The sequence below is a fragment of the Buteo buteo genome, chromosome 4 (genome assembly GCF_964188355.1).
Source record: "Buteo buteo chromosome 4, bButBut1.hap1.1, whole genome shotgun sequence".
In the NCBI taxonomy this organism is placed as follows: Eukaryota; Metazoa; Chordata; class Aves; order Accipitriformes; family Accipitridae; genus Buteo; species Buteo buteo.
Window position 1 is genome coordinate 2540660 of NC_134174.1, and position 25287 is coordinate 2565946.

A 25287-nucleotide genomic window follows, 5' to 3' on the forward strand; every position below is an offset into this window, starting at 1 on the left:
TCTAAATTACTTACAGCAGGTCCCTTTCTCCCACTGAGGGATAATGTGTGCCTTCTGCACTGCACTATTTCAGTCCAAATGAAAGAGGTTAATGACAAAGCATCACTCTGATCTTCACACATTTTAAGGCTATTTAAATTAAATTCTTATTTCAAAAAGTTGGCATGAGCCAAACTTTTATAAGTTCTTTTTTTTTAATGTATATGTTTCTTTGAAGATCTTTTCAGGAAAAAGATTCCCTAACAAGCCACCCTCCCCCTGCTGCCACTGAAAAATCATCCCTGCGGATAAGGCTGTCAGGAAGAGAAACTGTGTGGCATTCACAGAAGAGAGAGTGTCACATGCCTGCCTTCCAGTAACCTGATTGAACAATTAAATTGTATTTCTCTTTAAAAGGGGTAAAAAAAAAAAAAAAAAAAAAAAAAATCAAAATGCAGATCTTGCTGTGGTCTGGGATTCAGGAAGATTAATGAGATACCTAAAAGGGAACAGCAGCTTATAATAGAAAGAGAGGATAGTACATTTTTAACATAAAGTTCAAAGAGAAACTTTTCTTGATGGTTAAACTGCAAAGATTTCTCAGCAAAGTCATCTCATCTATTGTCCCTATTGACTCCCTACATTGACTTTTTGTCACCTATTGCATCACGTTCAGGCTCTTCCAATTCATCCAGAAAGGGCAATATAATCTTGTCCCTATCCACACTAATTCCTATATGTTGTCCTTTACTTCTTTGTCAGCTCATAGGCTTTGTTCCTTCTAACCCCACACTAGCTCAGCAGCTGGAAGTCTGCATAGCTCTCCTTTGCATCCTCCTCTCTTGAAAACGCTCACAATCTCCTGCTCATGACAAATGTTGCCTTAAGATTTGTCTTGTATCAATAAGGAGTCACTCTTTCATGAAATCTGGCTGTGCCCATCAGTAACGAGTTCTGAACCCAGGAAAGGAGCTATTTAAATACAAATCCTCAGTTCAGCCTAACAGCAATAGTAACGACAAAAATACCCCGATCTCAGCCACAAGGTACCTGGAAGAGGACACAAATGTGGAGTGAGTCACTGCTGTTCTCTACCATGTTTTTAAAGCAACATGGACAACTGGTCAGGTCAGGGTGTGGAGGCAACTGGGAATGACAGAAGGCAACAGGACTCATGACAGAGACCTGAAATTTTTAAGGCAAGTGTTGCAGGCTCCCTGATGAGCCCATGTCGTGGTTTAACCCCAGCCAGCAACGAAGCACCACGCAGTTGCTCACTCACTCCCCCCCATCCAGTGGGATGGGGGAGAAAATCGGGAAAATAAGTAAAACTCATGGGTTGGAATAAGAACAGTTTAATAGAACAGAAAAGGAGGAACGAATAATGATAATCCTAATAAAATGACAACAGTAATAATAAAAGGACTGAAATATACAAACGATGCACAGTGCAATTGCTCACTACCCACTGATTGATGCCCAGTCAGTCCCGAGCGGCGATCCCCTCACTCCCCCAGTTTATATACTGGGCATGATGGCACATGGTATGAATACCCTTTGGCCAGTTTGGGTCAGCTGTCCTGGCTGTGTCCCCTCCCAACTTCTTGTGCCCCTCCAGCCTTCTTGCTGGCTGGGCATAAGAAGCTGAAAAATCCTTGACTTAGTCTAAACACTACTCAGCAACAACTGAAAACATCAGTGTGTTATCCACATTCTTCTCATACCAAATCCAAAACCTTAACACTATACCAGCTACTAGGAAGACAATTAACTCTATCCCAGCTGAAACCAGGACAACCCGTCACTGCTCCAAACTTAGTGCTCTAGAGAGCTTCACAATTCTTGCTTTGAACACACATTTATCCCATGCAGTTTGTAACACAGAGGTATTAGCTGTGGAGAAGTTAAAAATCCTACTGCCCCCTGGTATAAGAAAACAATGATGCAATATAACAGCTTACACTTTACAACAACCTTGTATTGGGTTTGTGTGGCAAGGTTTTGGTAGTGGGGGGCTCATGGGGGGGCTTCTGTGAGAAGCTGCTGGAAGCTTCCCCCATGTCCGACAGAGCCAAGGCCAGACGGCTCCAAGACGGACCCACCGCTGGCCAAGGCTGAGCCCATCAGCGATGGTGGTAGCGCCGCTGTGATAATATATTTAAGAAGGGAAAAAAAAAGTTGTTGGGGCACAGAAACTGCAGCCGCAGAGAGGAGTGAGAACATGTAAGAAAGAGAAACAACCCCGTAGACCCCCAGGTCAGTGCAGAAGGAGGGCAGGAGATGCTCCAGGCGCCGGAGCAGAGATTCCCCTGCAGCCCTTGGGGAAGACCACGGTGAGGCAGGCTGTCCCCCTGCAGCCCAGGGAGGTCCATGGGGGAGCAGATCTCCACCTGCAGCCTGGGGAGAGAGGACCCCACGCTGGAGCAGGGGACGAGTGATGAGTCCTGCCCCTGAGGAGGATGAAGCGGCAGAGACGTGTGATGAACCGACGCCAACCCCCATTCCCCGTCCCCCTGCGTCACTGGCGGGGGGGTAGGTAGAGAATTTGGGAGTAAAGTTGTACCTGGGAAGAAGGGAGGGGTGGGGGGAAGGTGTTTTAAGATTTGGTTTTACTTCTTATTATGCTACTCTGATTTGATTGGTAAAAAATTAAACTAATTTCCCCAAATCGAGTCTGTTTTGCCCGTGACAGTAATTGCTGCATGATCTCCCTGTCCTTATCTCAACCCACAAGCCTTTCATTATATTTTCTTTTCCCTTGTCCAGCTGAGAAGGGGAGTGATAGAGCAGCTTTGGTGGGCACAGTGTCCAGCCAGGGTCAACCCACCACAATGCTGCTGAACTGGGTAACTTCTTTCAGTTAATCCTGGGCACAAGAGCACGTGACAGATTTTGAAGGTGAGAACCGGAGTCTCAAAAGGTAAAAAGCTGCAAGATAAACACCTTCCAATTGTGCATAAATGGTGATACCATAATTTAAAAGACAGGTATCTCCACTTTATTTTATTCCTATACGCTGTCAGATCTTAGTGTGGGCAACTGTCAACTTTAGTACATCTTTATCTCAGATTCTTCCTTCACAGTCCATCCAGAAGTATGTGAATATTCACCATAGAGTGAATAACTATATCCTTAATCATCAATACTAAGATCATCTTTTTAGAGTCACCTAAGTGAAGCAATCTGTCCACAAGAACACTGTATGTCTCCCAAGGCTTCTTTTCACACTGTTGTGGGTTTAACTTGTCGCTGAGGACAACTAAGTTGCAAAAGGAGGAAGGGAACATGAAATCATCCAAACATTCTCTTGTAAAATATAAAACATCCTCAATTAAAAGTCAACTTTTATCATGGGTAAGATTTCAAGGAGAAATTCTACCCTTGTCCATCACTATAATATTTGAAAAGTATATATTATTTTCTTGTTATGATTAGCCCAGTAAGAAACTAGAATATATGATCAAAAAGAATTTCGTCCTGCTATGCATTATCATGACAGCCTTAAGATTTTCCCTTGATTTTGCTCCCAAAGCCAACACTTCTGTGAATTAGACCATTCAGAAAAAAAACGTGAAATGATGCCATGCTCAGGGAGAGAACACTTCTCTGTGTATACACAGCACTTGCCACAAGCAATGTAAACCAGCGAGAGTAGCCCAACTCTTCCAATTTACCATTTTCAAACACTCTGCAACTCTTCAAGTGTTATGCAAAAGACAAAGAATTGGTCACTTTAGTCCATACAACAGAAACTTGTAGCTTCAAATATGAGATGACTGAGCTTAGCTCCCAAAGCAATCCAGGGTAAGTACCACATTCAGCATGTGATGCAAGGAAATAAACTGCAGATAAGGAAGCAGACAGTAGCTCCAAGCATCCAAAAGCAGTGCTCACGGTGAGATTGTCTGCATTTCACCCATTGTTTTATGAGTATCTTTTAAGACCTTGACCTCTAGCTGAAAACGCAGGGGGAATAAAGAGAAACCCTGCTGCTTCACAACGTAATAAGAATAAATAAACAGAGCTTAAAAACTGCAGAGATTTAGACAGCCTGTGTGGCAAAACAGAGAGGTATTAATACCCTGACATAGCATGAACAGGATATTCAAGCTCCTGCAAAAGAGAATTATTCAAACTAGTACATTATCTACTTCCCCACCTTGAAGTTCTCCACTTCTGCTGTACAGTTCCCTCCTCTGCTCACGCAAATAGGCACTCATGCTAATAGCATGGGAGGAGGACTCAAACCTGTAATTAAAAAAAAAAAAAAAATCCAGTCAGTTAGCCATCCCTAGAAGCATCCTTCTTGTAAGCACCAGTCACCTCTAAACAAAAAGGACTTCCCTGCACGTTGGAGCAAATTTACCAAGGCAGACAAAAGCCCATCTTTCCTGTAAAACTCCCCATCACTGATGCACCACTTTCTGCCACCTCTGATCAACACAGCTCTACCAGCAGCCACCCATGACACAGAGCTGCCCGCAAAGCGCCAAGATGCTCCTCTGCTCTATCAGCTGGGAGCACCCAGGCATTTAAGTAGGAATGGCACCAAAAACTGGTAAAATCCAAACCAAAGCCATAGGCTAGCACCATCTAAATTGCTGACCCATACCTAAAAATTAAAAAGCAACATTCTCCTGAAAACTAGGGAGTAATAAATTACGAAGTATTTGTCATATGGCTCTAACACTCCACAAGGACCAACCTGAGAGGCAGACAGAAATATTTTCCAACTACTCTATCCCCATAAACGTGATTTTTTGCACTTGATAGCACAAGGCCACAGACCGGGCACTGACCCGACACCACAGGGTCTCAGGACATCTCTGGGCTTGCCATGCCCTGAGCTGGGTGTCCCTGTGACCGCAAGTGTCCCACGGCCAAGGACTCGTGACAAGACTGGAAACACGAGCATCACAGCAGAGAAAAGGCGCAAGCATTTCTAAGCTTTCTTGTGCAACAGTGTGAAGGTTATTACTACTAATGAGGCTCTTCTGCTTCAATTTGGACTGCGAGTGTTAGTATTATTGCAACTGAACTAATAACAATCTATCAAAATACAACAAACACTTAAGACTTTAATTAAATGAACAGTAAATTCTTGGGTCTATATTTATGATGTGCTCGCTTTTGCCCCTAGCGAGATATTAAGCGCAACATTATCACCATGGCCCCGAGGTCTTCTCCAGGCATCGAAACCAGAAGCTTCAGGTCAAGGCAAACTACAGCAATAAACCTCAGTCTCTTCCTTGAGACAGCGACTCAGATGATCCCTCAGAGCCCTGCACTGACTTCTGCTGCAGGACCTCATCGCATTCACTTCTTCCCCACCGCCATCCAGTTTCTCTCCCATAGTTTCCCTCCTCTGCTGTCTCCTGGATCTACTCTTTTCCCATGTTCCTATTTACACTTAAATCCCCTACTCTTGTAACTCCTTTCCCCATGCTGATCCTCCCACAGCAAAGCTTTCAAAATATTTTTGTTTTACATAGAATTACATATAATTACAGCCAAGCCTGAGACTAATGTATTGGGTGTTCAACATCTGCTTGTACAATTCACTCCTTTCCCACCTATGCCCAATTTCCATCTTGCAAATCTGATCTGTAGGAAGATGGCAACCTGAATGTGCACTTGGCTACCTTTTGGAAGAGAAGAAAGCCAGGTTTATGATGGCATGAACTATCTGAATTCCCAAAGTTCCCTCATCTGAAGTTGTCTTTTTTAAGCCAACATTAAACAACTAAATACACTGTGAGGTTTCGGGTTTGTTTTTTTTTTTCAAATTACACCCATTTTAAATATAGGGAAACAACAATTCAAAGACTCTTCCAAATGCTAGCTACTGATTTCCAGACAGCAGGACACAACTGATGAGTCCTTATTCTTCCTACTATTGCTAGAATAAACAACTAGCAAAAGTACTTAGTATTTATAAAATTAGCTTACAGCAAACTATCAAAGGACACAGCATAAACACCTGCATCCATCTACAAATAAAATGCAAGGTGGAGCCCTGCCCTAAGAGACTTCTGAAGTGAGGAATTAAATGTAGATATTCTGATGACAAGCGGAAGGCTCCTCTGATTTGGACGGAGCTAATGGAAAGGCAAGAAAGAGAGCCTTGCAGCCTGGCACGAAAAGCACTGAAGATGGGAGAGGAGACAAGAATAACACTCCATCAAACATGTACATCCCTCAGTGGACTGAGAAATTCCATTTCAGCGGAGATTTCCACAGATACAGTGACAGCTGACAGAAGACAGATAACCAAATAAGAGATCCCAATAAGTGCTGCTGTCACCGCGGTGCCGGCAATGACTCTGTGACAAGACCATGAGTGGTAAGAGACATCCTGCTCCTATGAGGTTAGGCACCTTCCCTTTAAACAATTAAACCCACCTTCACTCTCTCTCAACAAACTAATATACAGCCTTAAACTGCTGTAGGTGAAACAGAGCACCCTTATTCCTCAAACTTAAACGGTCCAAGTACACCCAAGAAGAGACACAATATGAAAAGGTGAGCAGCCCTATTTTGCTCCAATATACATCTGCAAGTCAGAGCAAATTCTAAGAGTGTCATTCTTAACCCAGAGAGTCATGGAAGTGTTACAAAAAAAAAAAAAAAAAAAAAAAAAAAAAAGAAAAAAGGTAGAGGGGAATAACCATGGGTTGAGAGGGGCAGGAGGCACCTCTGAAATCCTCCAGGCAACAGTTAACCTTCTAACAGAAGATCACATAAACACCTCATCCTGCGAGAGGGAGAGAAGGCAGCGTGGAAGACTTCAATTTCTAACCGGGGCCTTAGGTACTACAAGACGACAGCCACCAGATACACGTGCCTGTGGGGCAAAGCATGGGGAGTTCTGCATAATCAAGAAATAAATTTTAGCTGAAAAAAACTCACAACAAACAATCTGTAAAAAGGACACAGAACACAAAGCTCCCCTCCCACTTGCCTGAAACAGCTGATTACTCTCAGCCTTTCCCATTACTGAAGTTCCTACATTATTCCCCCACCACATAATGATCTACCTCCAATCACAAATGAAGGGTTCTTCATTACAAAAAAATACCCAGACTTCATGGATCCACATCTCCAGCAGATCAGGGGTGAAAACACCAGCGCACTTCCAATCACTCCCCCTCCAGCAAATATTCCACTAGATTTTTTTTTAACCTTGTGCTCTCTTGACTCTGCAGAGCAAAGCCTCGTAAGGCTAAGCACCACTCAGATGAGTAGCAAAAAACAACCCAAACCCTGAAGCAGCTTATAGTCCAGAGGGTGCTGAGGACCCATCAGATACACTGCTCCTGCTGCAGCTGACCACGGTTAAAAGGTTACTGCTCCAAGCTGCTGGTACTCTCTCTGCCATTCCCTCAAACCCGCTGTGAAACTTGCTCATTCCCTCAGCAACTGTTTTCGAACAATCTCATTGTAAAAAAAAAAATAAATAAATAAAAAGTATATTAAAAAGATTATTTTGGCAGTTCTGAGTTAAAACGGCAGCCACACATGCAGTTATGCTGGCAGAGCCAAGGAAGCTGTGATCTTTGAACTTGGAGCACCTGCTGCCAAAACAGGACATTTGGTATTCCCCAAAATCCTCAAGAGGCCAAAGAGAATGACCAGCACACATAGACAGCAGAAGAGATGAAAACTCAGCACAGCCCACCTGAATCTAGGTGTAGTAACAAGGCCATCTCCTGCCTCCTAACAGTGCTGCTCACCAACAACTCCTCCTCACTCCTTATTCTTGCATATCAAATTTGTTCCCCCAAATCCTTCCCTTGGCCACCTAGCCTCTCATCCTCTCCTCCCAATCACTTAATTCTTTCCACTCTGAACTCCGAATTAAAGGAGTTAGTGATAGGATTAACCGCTTAGTCTATCTAGTAATTATACAGTTATCTTAATTCTCTTTGTCCAGTCCCCTTTATCGCACTCTTTAACAGGTCCTGAATTTACCGTGGACAAAGATAGACATAATGTATCACTGCATGCTTTGCAGCAGCTTGTATAAGGAGATCCCAGTCCCAAGAAGGGCCCTGGAAAGAGCTACACTCTAAAAAACAGGGATGAATCCATAACAGAGATCTTACCGAGGCTTCAGCTTTGGGCATTAAATCTCCATCTCAAAACTTACACTCTCTCACACTGTGAAGCTGCAATTAGCAGCCAGTGTTGTGCAATACTCGAGGCACCAAAGACAGCTCAGGCACAGCTTTGACATCGTCCCAGCACTTACTTGAACAAAGGGTTTTTAGGCCTTTGTGGCTTCTTCTTTGCGAAGAACGCTGCAAATTCTCTCCCAGAGCTGGCGTAGCTAAGCTGGGTGGATGGCTCCGAGGCAGTGCGGGTGTTCTTCATATCCAGATATTCTGTCAGCAGCATCTGCGAACAGGAGGAGAACTCAGCATTCGAAATAAAACAGCATTATTATGTAATGTCTAGGACCTTTAGGTACCCTATAAGAGTGGAAAATTAATAAAAATCTCAAAAATTTAATTAACGGAAACCTAGCTTTATTTTCAGAAATGTGATCCTAGTGACTTATATGCCACCGTCACTAATTTGGTAAAAGCTCATTTGGCATTACTTGACCAACTCAATCTGCTACAAAACCCTGATGGTACCAAAGGTAACTTGCAAGAAGTCCCCACTCCTCCCAAAACCGATTCTATCGGCAGCAGTAACAGGGACATGGTAGGTGGGTTGTTGGCTGGCCTTTACAGACTGATTACACACCACAGCTCAAAAAGATAAAGGTTAGCAAAATTGATCTGTTCAGTGACAAAAGCATATTTTATATATGTGTATGTATGCCTATATATTTTCTATATATGTAGAAATATAAAACAACTATGTGCGTGTTCGGGCGCATGTGCTGCAGGTCACGTATGCTGTTAGAAAAAAAATCCTGGGAATGCTGCAAAAATTGCCCTTTAATAGCTCTCAAAACAAACATGCTTCTTTTACCACTGAAAATATGAATTCCCACAGCCACCAGTTTTGCCAACGTAGTTTAGGACTGATTTTCCTCTAGCCCAGTATACTCAGTAAGGGGTTGGAGGGTCCCTTTGTGAGATGAGGGTCCCCTCTGTGAAACCCTCGCAGCCCTGAGCAGTGGCCTGATTTTTGATGCTGTTTAAGCAACTCCGAGGTACAGAAGTAGAAAGAGATTCCAAGTCATTCACTTTTAATTTCCTTGTGTCTGCAGATGGAAAGAAACCCCTTAAAAATTAACTTTTGTCAGTGCATTCAGAAAGTCACTGTTTATTTTCAGAAAATTCTACCTACTTGAAGGCTATTAGTAATGTGTTCCATTTTAATAATTAGCTAGTCAAAGCCCATCAAAGAGAGTTGTCTGTAATGAAAGGAACACATCAGTACTGTGCGAAGTTTAAACAAATTACATAGGAATAAATATCTAGGCAAATGGTATCATGCCCCTAATTAGAAACAATTCAGGATAGCTTGAGAAAAAAAAAAATACAAACACAAAGAAACTTCAACTCCTAAAACATCTCAATTAAAACTTTACCTGAGTGCAAGCTTTTAAAATGCATGCTTATTGTTAAGAGTAAAAATAATCACTGCGCTAATTTTTAACAGTAATTTACCAAATCCGTTTGTATTCGCCTATTTGCATTTCATCTTCTCTACTTGAATTAACAACCCTAAAATCACCACAAAAATGTAATTAAACCCTCAAACTTAATCAAGTTTTAAAAAAAAGAAAAACACTTAAGCAATTTGTTCTCCCATTATGGATGAAACCTATTTAGAATGGATTCCACGACTCTGGTGTCACTTTATATCCAGGACTAAGAAATGTAAAGCGTGTAATACAGTACTTGGCTCCAAGATTACAATAAGCCAACAGAGGTTTGAGCTAGGAACATAATGAATTATCCCTGTTGGTTAAAAAGTGAAACAGAGAAATAGAAGATGAGTTTGCGGTTAGATGTTCAGAACCGTTCTGAAAACGCTGTTGATTACAAAAAAGAAGAGAAAATTGTTAATTTATGGTATTACTAGATAGGCAGGGCAGGATGGTTAGACTCAAGGCTCTGAAAAAGTCAAAAGCTGTAAAAGCAGTGAAAATAGCTGGTTTTGATAACTACTCTCAAAGTTCATCTTTAAGTTATAAAATTCAAGCATAGCAGAAACCGTGCGAGACAGATCAAAGCTCTTTCTGCTCCAGTGCCCTGTATTCAACAGTTACACAAATTCTTTAGAACGAAGTAATTAAGTGTAAGCATGGCTGAGCAGTTACAATACACAGCCACGTGGGAGAGAAGTTAAGACAGGCGAGATCTTCAACGCACAGTACATTTGGCTTCTAACTGCAGCATGAAGATTAAAACCCTTACAATTTTTAAGCAATACAATTAACACGTGGGCCAGTCTGAAAATCTTGCCAACTACTTGCCACAAAAAATAGCCTGAACTTTTCGTTTCTCATTGGGTTGTGCAATGCATGGCCTTCACCCAATGTCATCGGCCTCAATTTATTCCCTGCGTCTTGACAGTCCAAGTTATCCAGTTGTTCTGCTCTCATAGTCCTAGTACAGGATTTTAATAAGTATCATATTTCAGTGTTGGAAGTTGTGGCCGGGCCATGTACTTATTAAAAACCACAGCAAGCTAGAACTTTAAATCCACTTAAAAGAAAAGAAATGCCAGACATTCTCCTGCCTATCTAAGCGAACAGGAGCTCTCCTTAACCAACGAAGTAAGGGATTTCATGATTTGGTCCCATAACACCTGATTAGTAGTTGCTAAGCCATCAATCAAAAACCTTGTTAGACATTAATCACATGGACGTACAGCAAGATTTATGAGTGACTGTAATGTCTGCAACATCCCATTCATCTGTAACAAGGACTTTGACTTTCTGCTCAATGGTTGAATTCTGCCATCCATGTAGTATATTTACATCAATGTCAAACAAATAAAGCCATACATAAAGCAAAAGAACAAAGCACTCTTTCTCCAACTGCTCTTTGGAAATGAAAATGAATATAAAATGTTTTATTAAAAAAGCAATATTTATGGATTTGGAGGCTTAATTAAATTCTCAAATTTCAAAAGGTCATATCAATATGTGTAGCCTACCACGTTGATCTGATAACAGCTTGCACTACACTGTCTTTCTGAACTGCAACAGGGCAAGAACAAAATTGCTTCTGTGTCTGACTGCTGTTTGCACTTGCTGCAACTCTCCAGATCCACAGTTTTATTCTTTGGCTGAGCCCCATGAGAAGTTGTATGAGTTGTTATGTCTTATCATGCTCAAGATTGACCTACGAACAAAGCATGGGCAATAAAACATGCCTGGCCACAGGGCGACAGCTAAATTCATTCATTATTTGTACCTCTTGTGAGGTTTTAGATAGGAGGCCTGAGCTCTGAATAAGCTCCATTCCATCAATTAAAAGCTGCAAATAGGTATTTCACATCCTCATATACTCTGAATTAAGATGGATGCTACAGTGTGAACAGTTCACTCCATCAGAAAATCATGACAGTTTCAAACTCTACACCATCAACACTGATTTTCATTATGCCTTCATGTATTTGGGGGTCCAGGAAACCAGATGAAAACTAGCACCATACCATGAATTTTGCAAGGGTAAATGGGATGACCAGGTAATTACTGGCCTCTCCACCTCATATTGATCAGAGACAAAAATCACAGAACAGATGATAGAAGACTCTATTAAAAAAGAATTAAGGGAGAATAATAGAATTCATGTCCAGCAACATGGATTTACAGAACACAGATCTTGGCTAGCCGGTATTCTTATGATGATGACAAATTTAGCTTTAAATAAACAGAGAGAGATAAAGTGATATTTCCACCAAGGATCTGACAAAAGCCAAACACTAAAAGTCAACACAGCATCAACTAAAAGAAAAATGGGCAGGCACTTGACAAGATCTTTAACATACAACTAGAAATGAGGAAACCACTGATATCAGATTTTGCAAGGTCCCAGAAATCTTAATTCCTCTTTTCCTTTTGTCTTCTCTATTCCAAGTGAAATACAAGGCTATTCCAGAATGCTTCTCTTTTGTTGGATAGAAATCTTCTAATTTTCAGCCTAATTTTGGGCTCTCTTCATTTTTAAAACAATAATAACCAGAAGCAGCTTAATCGGACAATGAAAGCACATACAGGAGTGGCTGCAGCAACCCCTTTGCGGACTGAATGGACCCGAACTTTCCCCATTTCAAATTCCTATGAAAATAATGACTAGAGAAGGTTTGTAAATTATTATGTTTGGGGGAAAAATGGTAAATAATAAAGTGAACACAGCATTAACACAATTATATAATTTTCTTTATTATTATTGTTATTATTCATAATACAATCTACTGTAAGAATTCCAATATCAGCAGAGGCAAATCTCTACATCTAGGGGAAAAAAAATATGAAAGTCATGATCTATAGGATTGTTGTGTGAAGCTGTGACTCTAGCAAATTTGGGAATATTGAAGATAATCAACAGCATGTAAAGTCCCACTGTGACGATGGGTATTAGTTAGCTAATTGAAATGGCTATATAAAGCAGAGAGCTTTGTCAAAAATAAAAGTTTACAGCACCACTCTTTATTGGTCTCGCATCTGGAATGCCAAATGAAACCCTGGCATTTATAAACAAAGAGAGATCAGGGAAAAAGCAGGTAGAAGGGTGCACAAAAGAAGCCTGAAAGTTATTAAAAGGCTGGAAGGCACGACTTACAGCAAAACATCGAGAAGCCACGAGCTCAGTCTTGTTAGCTTAGCAAAGAGAAGGCTAAGAGGTTACTGGATCAGCCTGCAAGCATGCAACACAGAGGGCACAGAACTGATGAAAAAAATCTTCACTAATGAATTTAAAAAAAAAAAATAATCTAAAGGCTGGAAGGTTGAAGCTGGACAGGCTTTGACAAACGGTTAGGCATACATTTCCAGAGCATAATTAACCACTTACATCAAAGGTTACACCATATTGTCTGTCACTTATTCGCCCCCCCCGGTCAAGACTGGATGCCTTTCTAAAGCATGTGCCCTCTGTCAAACAGGAATTAATTCAGGAAAGTACCATGGCTTGTTTTACGCAGAGGTCAGACGAGAAGATCACAACAGTTCCTTATAATCTGGGGATCTTAATAAAGCCATCACACCACTCAGCGCCAGCTCTCAGGCTCCTGCGTGAAGGAGCCATTAGTGTTCAAAGTACTATTGGTACACCGCACCTCTAGTTGCCGGTTTGAGTTGATATAGGAAATAAAAACAGCTACTGGTAACATTTGTGTTTGGTGAAGAGGTTTGTGCTAGAGAAGACTTCTCACGCAGGCCCAGGCCACCTCGCTCGTACTTTGAGGAAACTGTAAAAACCCAGAAAGAACTCTCTGAGCATCTGAGAGTGCCTCTACTATTTTGCTATGCAGTATTGGCAATTGCAAGCAAGATTTATTTTCAGCTTATTGCTCCGACACACTGGGCAGCTGCAGAAATGTTGGCATGATGCACTGTGGACTCCTCCAGAGTTGTATCAGCCTCTGAGAAGGCTTTGGAGTTACATTTTAGTAAGACCTAGCAGGAAGAATCAGAAGCTGAGACTACAAAGCAGAAGAGAGATTTCCTAATGGGATTTCAATGAAGAAACTTAGTTAAAAACAGAACAGCAGATTCAAATTATCCTATATCCCCTGGTTCAATGGGGATGCGAGGACGTTCCCAGAGACAGCAAACCATGGTTCATGCATTGAGGAAAGCCACAACGCTCTTCAGAGATGGTGATATTCAGCCATAGATAATTCCAGGGGCAATGAAAGCAACTGCAAATGAATCATGAAAGAAAAAAGCTGGGAGTTCAAGTAGGATGCACTACTGTGACATGCACTTACTTCTTTGTAAACATACGAAAAGAGGCTTCGTTCTTGAAGCTCTGGAGACAGGAGGGAACTACTAGCAAAGTGCCAGAAAAACGCAAGAAAAGCAGTGACACTCTATGCGAGAGTAGTCTATAGCTGATTACCCAGTAATTTGCTGTATCAAAAGTTTTAATAATTAAAATGCTGCAGTAATTGTGGAATTTAACAAAAAAAAAGTAACAGTTAATTGAATTCTAAAAGCACTGAGCGTTCTGCGTAAGTTGTACCACATCGAGAACAGGGGCCAAGTACACACCTGGCAAACACGACAAAGGACAAAGCAATAAGGTGAGTCTGAAAGAACAAGAACAATTTTTAGGTGCCGTGAATACTGTTCAATGCAGCACAACCTGCTTTATCTAATCCTCTTGTTGCCCATGAAATTAATTTAACTGAAACATAATAATAAAACCCTTCCAGAATTAATTCTCTCAAGGCATCACCCAATTCCATTATTGTACAAGCAGCAAGAATTCCTTTTGTTTTTCATTTTGGGGAAAAAGTAAAAAATAACCCCACAACTATTTAGATAATACTATCATTGCCAGTGCTACTACATTCATTATCAACGCTAACTGCCAATTAGCACAACTATTACTGTAGACCTGTGAACATGCATCTACCTCCAGGGAGGAAGGGAGGGAGGGAACAAATCTCAAAACTACTTTAAAAAACCAGCTTCTTAAAAGCTGTTTTAATTGGCAATGAATCGTACACCCGCTCAGATCGCTTTGGAGAGTTTAAAACCAGAACCTTTTCATTTCACAAGCTTTTGATAACACGTGTGTGGACTTTATGACCTCAGCACCACGGGCTCTGACTCTACTTGGTGTATGGATGGGCTGAAGTCACTCGAGACATATAAACTAATATAATGGGTTTCACAGTTGCTAGCACAGCAAAAGTAGACACTGTTACGTGCTGTCACAGCCATCAACATCAGGCTGTAGGTTCCTCAAACAAGCCAGCACTGGGCAGCACTCATTTCATTTTCCCACTCTTTACACAAGCTGCCACAACAGCTTACACGTCTATCAAGAAAGGGACTTTGGTTCAGTAACAAGTGCCCGGCATAACGATTTGAATAGCGACGTTTTCTGCAAATGTTTGCTAATTAACCCTCTGATATATCAACACCCCTGTGACATATCATTATCTGATTGAACAGATTTAAAGTGAAACCCCGGTGCCGCTACAAGTGCTGCGACAAACATCGCTGACTTGTACGGGTTGAGGTTTGCATCCACTGACTCTCAGCCGCTGAGAGCATGAGAGATTGTGTCTTATCACTGACAAACACACAAGATAAAAGGCCTCTTACCATTACTAACTTTACCCCACTCCCTGTGCCGCATCAGTATTAGAAATTTCATCTTAACTTATACTTGTGGCTCAGAAAATAAGCAGCTACAGGAAAAAGCAGCTGAGAGACTACAGCAGGTAACCTTATCTTCTGCAAGATGCGAGCAGGCACGTGATGCCTCTTCTCCAAGTCCTCAAGGGGGGCTTTGCAATTGCTTTCTAACTTTAGTGGCTCTAATATCCATATAACCAACAATCCAGTACCAGCTCATACAAAGGTACATGATGAAGGTCATATCCAGTTTAGTGACGCATAAAGTTTTAAGATATTTTCACTGAAATTTAGTCATCTGGCCTCCATAAAGGAGAACGGGAGCGGGGCTGTCTTTTTTTTCCACCTTTCCCAGTAGTTCTGCTGTTTTATTTATTTATTTTAACACAAGAGGAACAAATACTGATGACAAATTTATTTAAGCTACCCGTAGTCAACTTGAGTAACTGGGTCATAAAACAAATGGACAGCATTTATTTTTCTCCAGGCACCTCAGCTGTTCTGCAAATACAGATTATGCTAGCAGAAACGATCCAAGTAACAAGGCCACTTTCTCATTTTGGTATCAGGCCCTTAACACCAAAACAAAAGAAAATAAACAGAATAAAGTTGGGCAGCACGGGAAGCCAGTCAGGATTATTCGTTTCCTCCAAAGAAAATCCACATTTGGATGCATGGTTCCGTAGCAAAACAGGCTTTTTATCTGCATGACAACAACCGGAATCAGTGAGACCTACACGTTAACACAGCTTGGTGAGGTTTGGTTGAATATTGCTCAATGCTTAGGGAAAAAAATAAATCCTTTTGCAATTTTTGACAATGTCGTGGTTTAAGCCCAGCCGGCAACTCAGCCTCACAGCCACTCACTCACTCCCTCCACGTTGCGATGGGGGAGAGAATCGGAAGAGTAAAAATGAGAAAAGTCATGGGCTGAAATAAAGACAGTTTAATAGGTAAAGCAAAAGCCGTGTGCGCAAGCAAAGCAAACCGAGGAATCCATTCCCCGCTTCCCATGGGCAGGCAGGTGTTCAGCCCTCTCCAGGACAGCAGGGCTCCAGCACACCTAACGGTGACTTGGGAAGATGAACGCCATCGCTTCCAACATCGCCCCCTTCCTTCTTCTTCCCCCAGCTCTATATGCTGAGGATGACGTCCCATGGTCTGGACTATCCCTTGGGTCGGTTGGGGTGAGAAGCAGAAAAGCCCTTGGCTCTGGGTAAGCACTGCTCAGCAGTAACCAAAACATCCCTGGGTTATCAACACTATTTCCAGTACAAACCCAAAACACAGCCCCACACCAGCTACTGGGAAGAAAATTAAGTCTATCCCAGCCCAAACCAGCACATGCAAGTAAACCCAACTGGCTTCTGGGCAGTAACCTGTAATTGCTAGGACTGTTTGATGACTATATAAAAACATACCTGTATGTATATGTGTATAAATACATGTGTGTGTGTATATAAGTGTGCATTTGTATACGCATACATACACACACACATATATATCTTTAGCACATGGTCCTTCTGATATGATTGATGAGAAGTTGTAAAATACATATGGTCCAGTACGATGCAGAAGAAGAATAACTAGCCAACTGTATGCTAAAATGGACTAAAAAGCAATGAACTTCATCAGAAAGGTGTAATTACCACCTGCTTCATAAACGGCACAAAATGAAGTATTTTCCTGCAAGATTAAAACACGCTGTCTTTCAGTTTGACTGGACTTTCTTTTGTTCATGTAGCATATAAAAAGGTCAAGGAGGAGTGTAAGAGTTGAACAGGTAATTGAGTGCAGACTTCTGCTCTGCAATTATAATTTAGCTAAGCTTCACTGGTTCTGCACATTTTGGAGGTGGGGAGGATACAGTTAGAAACTTATGTTTATAACTGAAATAAAGCTAAATATTTTTAAATCACAAAGAAAGAGGATATATTCGCTCACGTTTAGCATCTACTATACACCCACCTTTCAGAGCATCCTCTGTCTCGGGAAGAAATGTGCAATTCTAAGGCACAGGGGAAATGGTGCTATGCTCAACCCAACTGATCTGAGCTTCTGCTACTCAAACTGGCACATACAATACAGCAGCAGCAAAGGGAGGAAAAGGCAGCATGCTGTTTAAATACCAACCATGTTAACTCATGGATTATACAGCACACTTCATGTATTTCATGCCTTCAACTAATTGCTTAAGACATCCTGCTCTAGTGTAGATGGTAACAGTAGTGTGCCCTCAGTCTTCATTAAATGCCAGCTCTTAATAACAGACTCCAAAAGGGCTTTAATTGCATTTAGTCGCAGCTCCTGAACTTTAAAAGTTGTTAATCAGATTTCTATGTAAATGGAATGACGATTAAAGGTTAAGTACAGGTTTCTGAAATTTCAGCAGTTGAAGACGTATTGCCCTTAACAGGAAAGAGAAACTACCAGCCTTGACAGGAACTAAACATCTTAATTAAATACTCAGAAGTACAGTACTTATTTCTGTGTGAAGTTCTATTTTCAAATGTCAAACTTAATCAGGCACTTGACAAAAACGTGCAATATCCCTACAGCATAGAAGAACAAAAATGCCTTGGGATTCTTTCCTGAGGAAACACCTGTACGTCTCCCGGTCCTCAGCTCCCAAACAAATCCAAATTCTCAAATCCAAATTCTCCAAGCCACTTGCCCCAAACAACAAGAAGGAAAGTTTTATGGCTCTAAAACTGTGGGAGTCCAGCTGAGAAATAGGATACAACATTTTTCAACATGTCAGCTTTTCTCCTGCTCACTCAGTTTATCCCTGTAACAAGCGTCATGCTGCCAAATAAACATAAGGGTCCTCATAAATCTGACTTGCAGAGATTTATTTCCCTTGAGGGTACAGCCCATCAATTATCACCAGTCAAAAGTATAAAAACTTCTTTGTCGGGAGTAAATTTAGTATGTCTGTACGGTGGTCTGTGAGCAGCTTGTTGCTCTGTGTTTTGGTGCCGAATACTACTGAGAGCATCCAGGCATGCTGCTTTCTGCTGCTGAACTTGAACCCTGAGCTACCCAGGACATTCACATCGACCGAGCAGTTCAGGCCCTGTGCTCCCTCCCTCGTGCTGCCGCTGGTAATTAATCTAACCTGCACATCCGTAACCTACGGACATATTATAACAAATACAAAAACTGAATATGTCAGTCGGACAGAAGTCCAAGCCCCATTTGAAACCTCACTTAAGATTTATTCCAATTAATTAGAATTCCAGTCTCCGATTTCAACTGATTTGCAGGGATACATGCATTTTGTTGTTGGTGTGCGCATTCTGCACTTACTTAGAGGGCAATACAGCAGTGACAACACACCTAAGTGGGAACCATGATAGGATACTTCATGCCAAAACATTACAAAATAAGAAGTATTTCATGCAACTCAGGCTTCAAATCCTAATCTGAGTGAACAGCAAGTGCACCCGGCATTAGCTCAGAGGCTGAATAAGGGACTTCAGGGCCAAAGACCTTTGCCTTGGGTCATACAGACACTGGGATCAGCTGCAAAAGAGACTGACCCATCTATTTCACATACATGGTAATTTGACTATATAGCAAACAAATTAGCACACATTTTCATATACCATCATGAATGTTAATTAAAACAAAACAAACCCCTCCCCCCAACTGGAAATGCCCAAGTATTTGTATAACTAGATACAAAACTACACCCATTTCTTACAGAATTAATATTTAAAACTAGATTTTAAGTCTGAGTTGTTTTTTAATGACAAACTACATCTAATCCTAGGAGAATCTATTTTTCCAGTAAGCTTTATAGCAGCTATAGCAACTGCTAGCCCACTGCAGCAGCGCTGCATGGGAGAGAAAAATCAGCCAAGAAAAAATGTGTACAGGGGAGGTGACTATTATACTTAAAACCCAGGGCATGAAAAAAATTTAGCAGTGGAAGCTGCACAGACAGAGTTTGCCTCTAAGCAATATCAAATTGTGAGAAAGAAACGGTGGAAGGAACAATGGAAGTTAATTAAAATGAGTAACAGAACTGTATAGCCACCAGTTGCTTTATCTTCTTTCAGATCAATTAAAAACTTCATCATAGTGACTTGAAAAAAGGAGGACGAGCGAAGAAACTTCCACCCACCTCTTCGTAATATGCTGCTGTAATAGGAGACATTACCCACAAAAGTGATTTACCAACTAGTGACAGGCATGTGAAGGAGCAAAAGTGGATTAAAAGAAGGAAGTCTGCTATAGCTAAACCCAGTATTGTTGATTAATTATATATAAAACGCTTTTAAACAGATTTCACAAGAAGGGCTATGACATCACATTTAAAAAAGCCTACATTTTGTAAATTCGTATGTAATCTCTTGCATTTGTCAGGAATAACATGAAGACTTCCAGATCTTGCACCTTTCAGAGTTTTCAAGAAGATGGCACCAAACAGCCCTGTTTAACAAGCACCAGACTAACAAAAAATGTTTCTCTGACTGTTTAAACCCGTTGGCATTTTCTAGTTGACCAAATCCTTGAAGATTCAACCACATCTGAATCTACAACCGTGGCCCAAAGGCAAAGCACCTAACAGAGAGACAGCCCATAAAATGAGTTGTGTGAAGGGTTTATACAAAAGAACAGCTAAATACTAGGGCAGCAAACGTAGGCTTCAGTATGAACAAGCCTAGTGACTCCAAGACATTGATAAAAGGGCATGTTCCCCTTTGACATCAACCCAGCAGCCACCATTTCAAGCCCAGCTTATAAGGCCACTGACATCTTTGAAATGACATCAGAACTAGAGAACCTCTTTGTCAAACTTACAATAACTATGGTTTTATATTCCTCCCATTCCCAAATGGATGGAAGTGCGTAGCAGTGCAGTGCTGTCAGCAGTCTGGTTTTGGAGGCTTAATATCACACACAGTAGCAAAAAAAGTGCCCCTGACCTTATTCCAGAAATAAGTATTTCTGTAATGCTTCAGGGTCTTCGACATTATTACAAATATCCTGATGCCAGAGGGGGGAGCTCACAGCATAGAGAAGATTCCCATTTTCAGGCTTGGGGGAAAAAACAATAAAAATTTCAAATTGTTTACAACTCTTGTGCATTAGCCGTTCCCGACTTTTAAAGTACCCATCAGGATTGCTATCCCTTCTGCCTTTTATGCTACAAAAGGTAGAGAGCACCAGGCCACCAAAATGCCAACGTTAAGCAGATTATAACGTTTCTGAACATATTCCATTACAGTAGATACTTGAATGCCTTTCTGCATCAGGGAGCCTTTTCCTCCCCCTTTCATGAGCTTATCAAATGAAGCTAAACAGTAACGCTTGCATCTAATGATACTAGGGACCTTGTAATGGGATTAGGAAAAACACCATCATTAGTTTCAAGGAGGAATGTGACCTTGAAGACATTTCTTATTCCGCACTTTAAAGGGATGCAGTAGGAACAATGAAATTAATTCCTACATAGGGATAAGGAATGGGCAGGGAGAAGCAAGGGGCTTTCAATTCCCAGGTAGACACTGTCTTTCCTCCCCTATCTATGGTAGGTAAAAAAGCAAATGGATTACCAGAATGAAACCTGGAACAGAGAAGGAAAAGACAGACCCTTCCTAAAGGCAGTCTGAAAGGCTCTTGGCTCAACAAAAGCCCGTTTTAACCAAGCATCCAACTTCAAACCACTACATGCAATGGCCAATATGAAACTACAGTTTCTTCCCCAACACCCACTTATCTGACCCCCAAGTCAGATCAGCGAGTGGCACCGCACAAAGCGCCAAAGGTCCTTGCTGGGACAGGGCACGGGGGCTGTGAGCACGCAAACATCAACGCCGGCTGAGCTCTGCTTCTTCCACAACCCTGACAGATAGTGTCATTCGAGTCTTCCAAGGGCTCTGCGGACAGCCACACATCAGGACGACTCGCCTGCAATCCCCCCTGAGGCCTCCGGTTGGAAAGTGCTGAACCCCCAGCTTACTTTCCGAAGTACTTCTCAGCACTGAGAATACTCTGCGCCCTGCTGAAATACATTCAATTTGGCAACTGTTCAAATTCTTTTAGATAAAATTTCTCCAGCAAGGCCTGCAACCATTGCTTTTGTTTACTCAGAAAAGCGTAAGTGCTTCTGGAATCACTATGTGGCTTCCAATATCCAAACCAATCATGCATGTCATTGTTTCCTTTGGTAAAAACATTTCTTTAGATTGCCAAAAGGAAGAATAAATGCAATAGTAACATTTTAAAGCTAAGAGCCTGACCAAAAAAAAACCACTTTGTATTTTTACAGGATCTAAAGGAAACAATATACTGGTACTGTTGCTCAGAAAGGAGCCGCACCTGAACAGCACCATGACATCTCCATCCAGCCTTTTACTACCTTACTGTAAAAGGCCTCTCTTTCATTCTTCGACATGCAGGAGGTGTATTTGTCCATATTTTCCCCAGCAGGAATCCCAGAGCCTGGTCCCTTCTACTGAAATTCCAGCTTACATGAACATCCTGAGGCTACTGCCATATAGTCAGTTTTTAATGATAATATTCTTCTGTTGCACTGCTATAGCACAATAGAAGTGGGGATTTGCTTTGTCTGTTTTGAAAACTGAAAGAAAACCAGTGCAATATATCAGGTCAGAAAGCAATCTGGTCCAGAGGGCTGGATATTTGAATTCAGGTTCCAGCTCTGGCTCCAACCTCTCTGAATATTCGTTTTACTGGTGCATGGTATCGAACAGCATCAAAGATAGGGACGGGGACAGGTAAGTCCAAACAAAAACTACACTGTCCGCAACAGGGACAAAAAGGCAGAGCACGTTTGTATAACACCTTAACCCTTACAAAAGCCAACGCTAAATCCTGCACCGACATAAAATGCCAGGTTCACGCTGAAGTCTTTGCAGTGCGTGTGAAACTGGCAGGGTAATGCCACTGGGTGGAGCCAGGATAAAGCAGATGGCTGCAACATAAATTTCAGTGCTTTGCCAATTTTGCTACCACTTAAGTGCTGGCTTTCTCAAAAGAAAAGCTGCCGCTGCCATGGCAAATTCTGTCCTTCGAGATTCAACCAAACCCCCTGTACCAATTCGCTCCTGCTCCTAAATTTCAGAGATTAAAAGTGTATTTATTTACTCAGAACGCTGCACAGACACTGGCCATCACTTCACGCTACCACAATTATTAAAACAACCTTCTTGCATGCCCTGTAACACAACAAAAAAAACAGAGGGCTGTCAGATTCAGAGATGAAGGGACTACCTACCATTTCAAGATTCTGGGTATTCATTTTACAATCTATTATGCTGTAATCCGTAAAGCCCAACCTTCACAGCACAAGACTACAGTCGGACATGCAGACCTGACTCAGTAATGCAGGTCTATGGGTCCAGTTATGCTATGGTACATTTAACATATATACATATAACTTGAAAAAAAAGTTAAGTACTGTATGCCTTCTAACCATGAACAAGAGTTAGAAGAAACGAATAGACAAAACCTACATTAACTTGTCTCCATTTCAAATAATCACTTGTGAGGTTTTTTAAGACATTTGTGACTCACAAGGGAGTCTGTAAATTTACTGTCTTCTGCAAGCTAATAATGTTGGCAGCTATGAGTTACCTATTTATTGGTGTGTGATACCGATCTATCTTCAATGGATAAGAAAAGCTGTTACTTAAGAGTTCTCCCTCCCCCTTTTAGCATGCACAGCTTCTAGCAAACAGAATTTTCTCAAATACAAAAAAAAAAAAAAGTTAAAAAACCCAAAGCAACAGTCTCCACAGCAGTTGATAGAAAAGAGAGAAGGAAGATAGAAGAAGTTACATTACTCAGCTGGGCAACATGGCAGGGAGATTTGTCACTTTTATTTACAACTGATAAAATCGGGAGGCTTCGGAGAGACCACACAGGATGGAAGAAAGCTACTGGAGCAGGAATCAAAGAGATCCAGAGCATATTTTCAGTTCATGTATCAGTTTGCAGCATAACCTTCATTTCTTCTCTTTCTCAAGCCATGTTCTTTGCCTCAAGCAACATTTAACAGAGAATTTTTTCTGAATATCTCTTCAGTGACAAGTATACTAGGGGTCTGATCTTTGCTGGACTCTCTTAATATTACCGAGATGCAAATAAAAATGGCACTGAGAACAGATGCATCTGTAACATGGCTCCAAGGAAGGGCAAAAAAATCCAGGACCACAGTTACCCCCTACAAATGCAATGCTTCCCAAGATAAGATGGTAAGTGAGAGTAGGTTACAGTCAAACAAAGAAAAGGCAACAGCACATTTTACAATACACTGTGCACTTTAAAACCTACAGACTTACAAATCACTGTCAAGTATGAGCCAGCAGCTCCCAAGTGCTTCCTTATTCCCTTCCATTAGTCTGCTGCTTTTCCCCTGATCCTATCAGTCATAAATGGAGGACTAATATATACCTTTATTTTCAAAAAGTTTAAATGCATCACAGTCCAAGTGTAAATAATTTATAAATCAAGGCAAGTAAGATTCTGGTACATGGCTGCAATGAGGATAAAGCTTTTAAGAGAAGGAAGATGCGTGCACATCCATATAAACACACACACAGTTCGCCACTGCCAACGAAGACTTCACAAGGAAACCACCACTCCCCCTCCCTCCTCCTTCAGATTCCCTTGATTTTAATATTGGTCCTTCAACCAAAAGCTCATTACTAATCCAATTTTAATGTCACTTGAATTCTTACAAATAAGGAGACCACACAGGGAGCTGATGATTTTAATTCTGGCACTTAAATCAGAAGTGTGAAGTTAAATGCAACGCATACCCTCCCCCTTTCGTTAATTCTACGTTTAATTGCAATGTCTTGTTCTTCGAAATCCCAACTTGCAAGGCAGTATTTAGAACTAAATCAAACAGGCAAAGTTTCAGCCTTTGATAACCCACGAGCTTGTGGATTGGCTCTCTCACATCTCATCCATCATTGTGGATGGCAGGACTATAATCCCAGTGATTCTCCTGGAATCACAGAAAATTGGAAGAGACCTCAAGAGATCACCTAGTCCATCCCCGCGCCCCAAAGAACCTGTTATGTTGTCATGTCTGACAGATGCTTGGAAGTTTTTAAGGATGCTACGCAACAACAATATAACATCCCTAAATCATTCACTGCTTACATACACTACCCATTAGGTTAGACATAAAGACAAGAAATGTTCAAGTCTCCCTTGCCAGTCTTTAAGCTTAGTACTTCCTATCCGATCACATCCTGGAAAACATACGATTCCACTCCTCTTTTCAACTCTCTTGATATATTTGAAAGCAAAGGCCTCCCTCCACCCCTTCCTCTTCTTATCTATAAGTAAATGGATTGTTTCTTTTTAACTCAAGCCTTTTTTTTTTTCCTAAATCTGTGATCATGCTGGTTGATCTCCTTTGAATTCCCCTCTCTGTTCTTTGGCTTCTTCCTTGAGACCAGAGTCAAAGAGGACATCGGACTGCAGCTGAAATCTTTTCAACAATGACTAGAACAGGATTATTTCTAGACGTCCTGCAGGCCATGCTCCTCTGGTACTCAGCAGGGCGATACTTGACTTTTTTTGGTGACATCCTGATTCACATCTCATTTGTAACACCATGTACCACACAACTCCTTGGCGAAAGACAAGACATGCCCAACTCTCCACTTCACATCCATACATGGAAACAGCCAAATACATACCTCTCCTTTTAAATTTAGTTTATTAAGATCTTCCAAATTCTAATCATATTCTCCAACATGCTTCCAAGCCCCGCCTTCCAGCATTGTATTGGCACATTTTACGATTCTCTGCTGCATTAAAGACATTAACAAACATATTGAATAGCATCAAGCCCCCCAACAAAGCACTCAAAAGAGCCATTAGATAAATCCCTTAATAGCAAACCCTTCGTAACTTCTCCTTTTCCAGCCAGTTGTTTACCCCACCTCATTACAATTTTATCTACACCATAGTTTCCAAAGTCAATTATGAGAAAAAGCATAGGAAACACTAGTAGAAGGCTTACTGTCACC

General features: G+C 41.3%; 1 protein-coding gene across 1 annotated transcript in view; it reads right to left on the reverse strand.

Moving 5' to 3' along the window:
• Positions 1-25287, reverse strand: part of EXOC4 (exocyst complex component 4) — a 404410-nt gene that overhangs the window by 285838 nt on the left and 93285 nt on the right. Inside the window, exons 8-9 of the mRNA XM_075024592.1 lie at positions 8231-8376; positions 4139-4227 (exon numbers count right to left, since the gene is read on the reverse strand). Of these exons, the coding sequence (XP_074880693.1) occupies positions 4139-4227; positions 8231-8376 (235 nt within the window). The remainder of the gene's footprint in view (positions 1-4138; positions 4228-8230; positions 8377-25287) is intronic.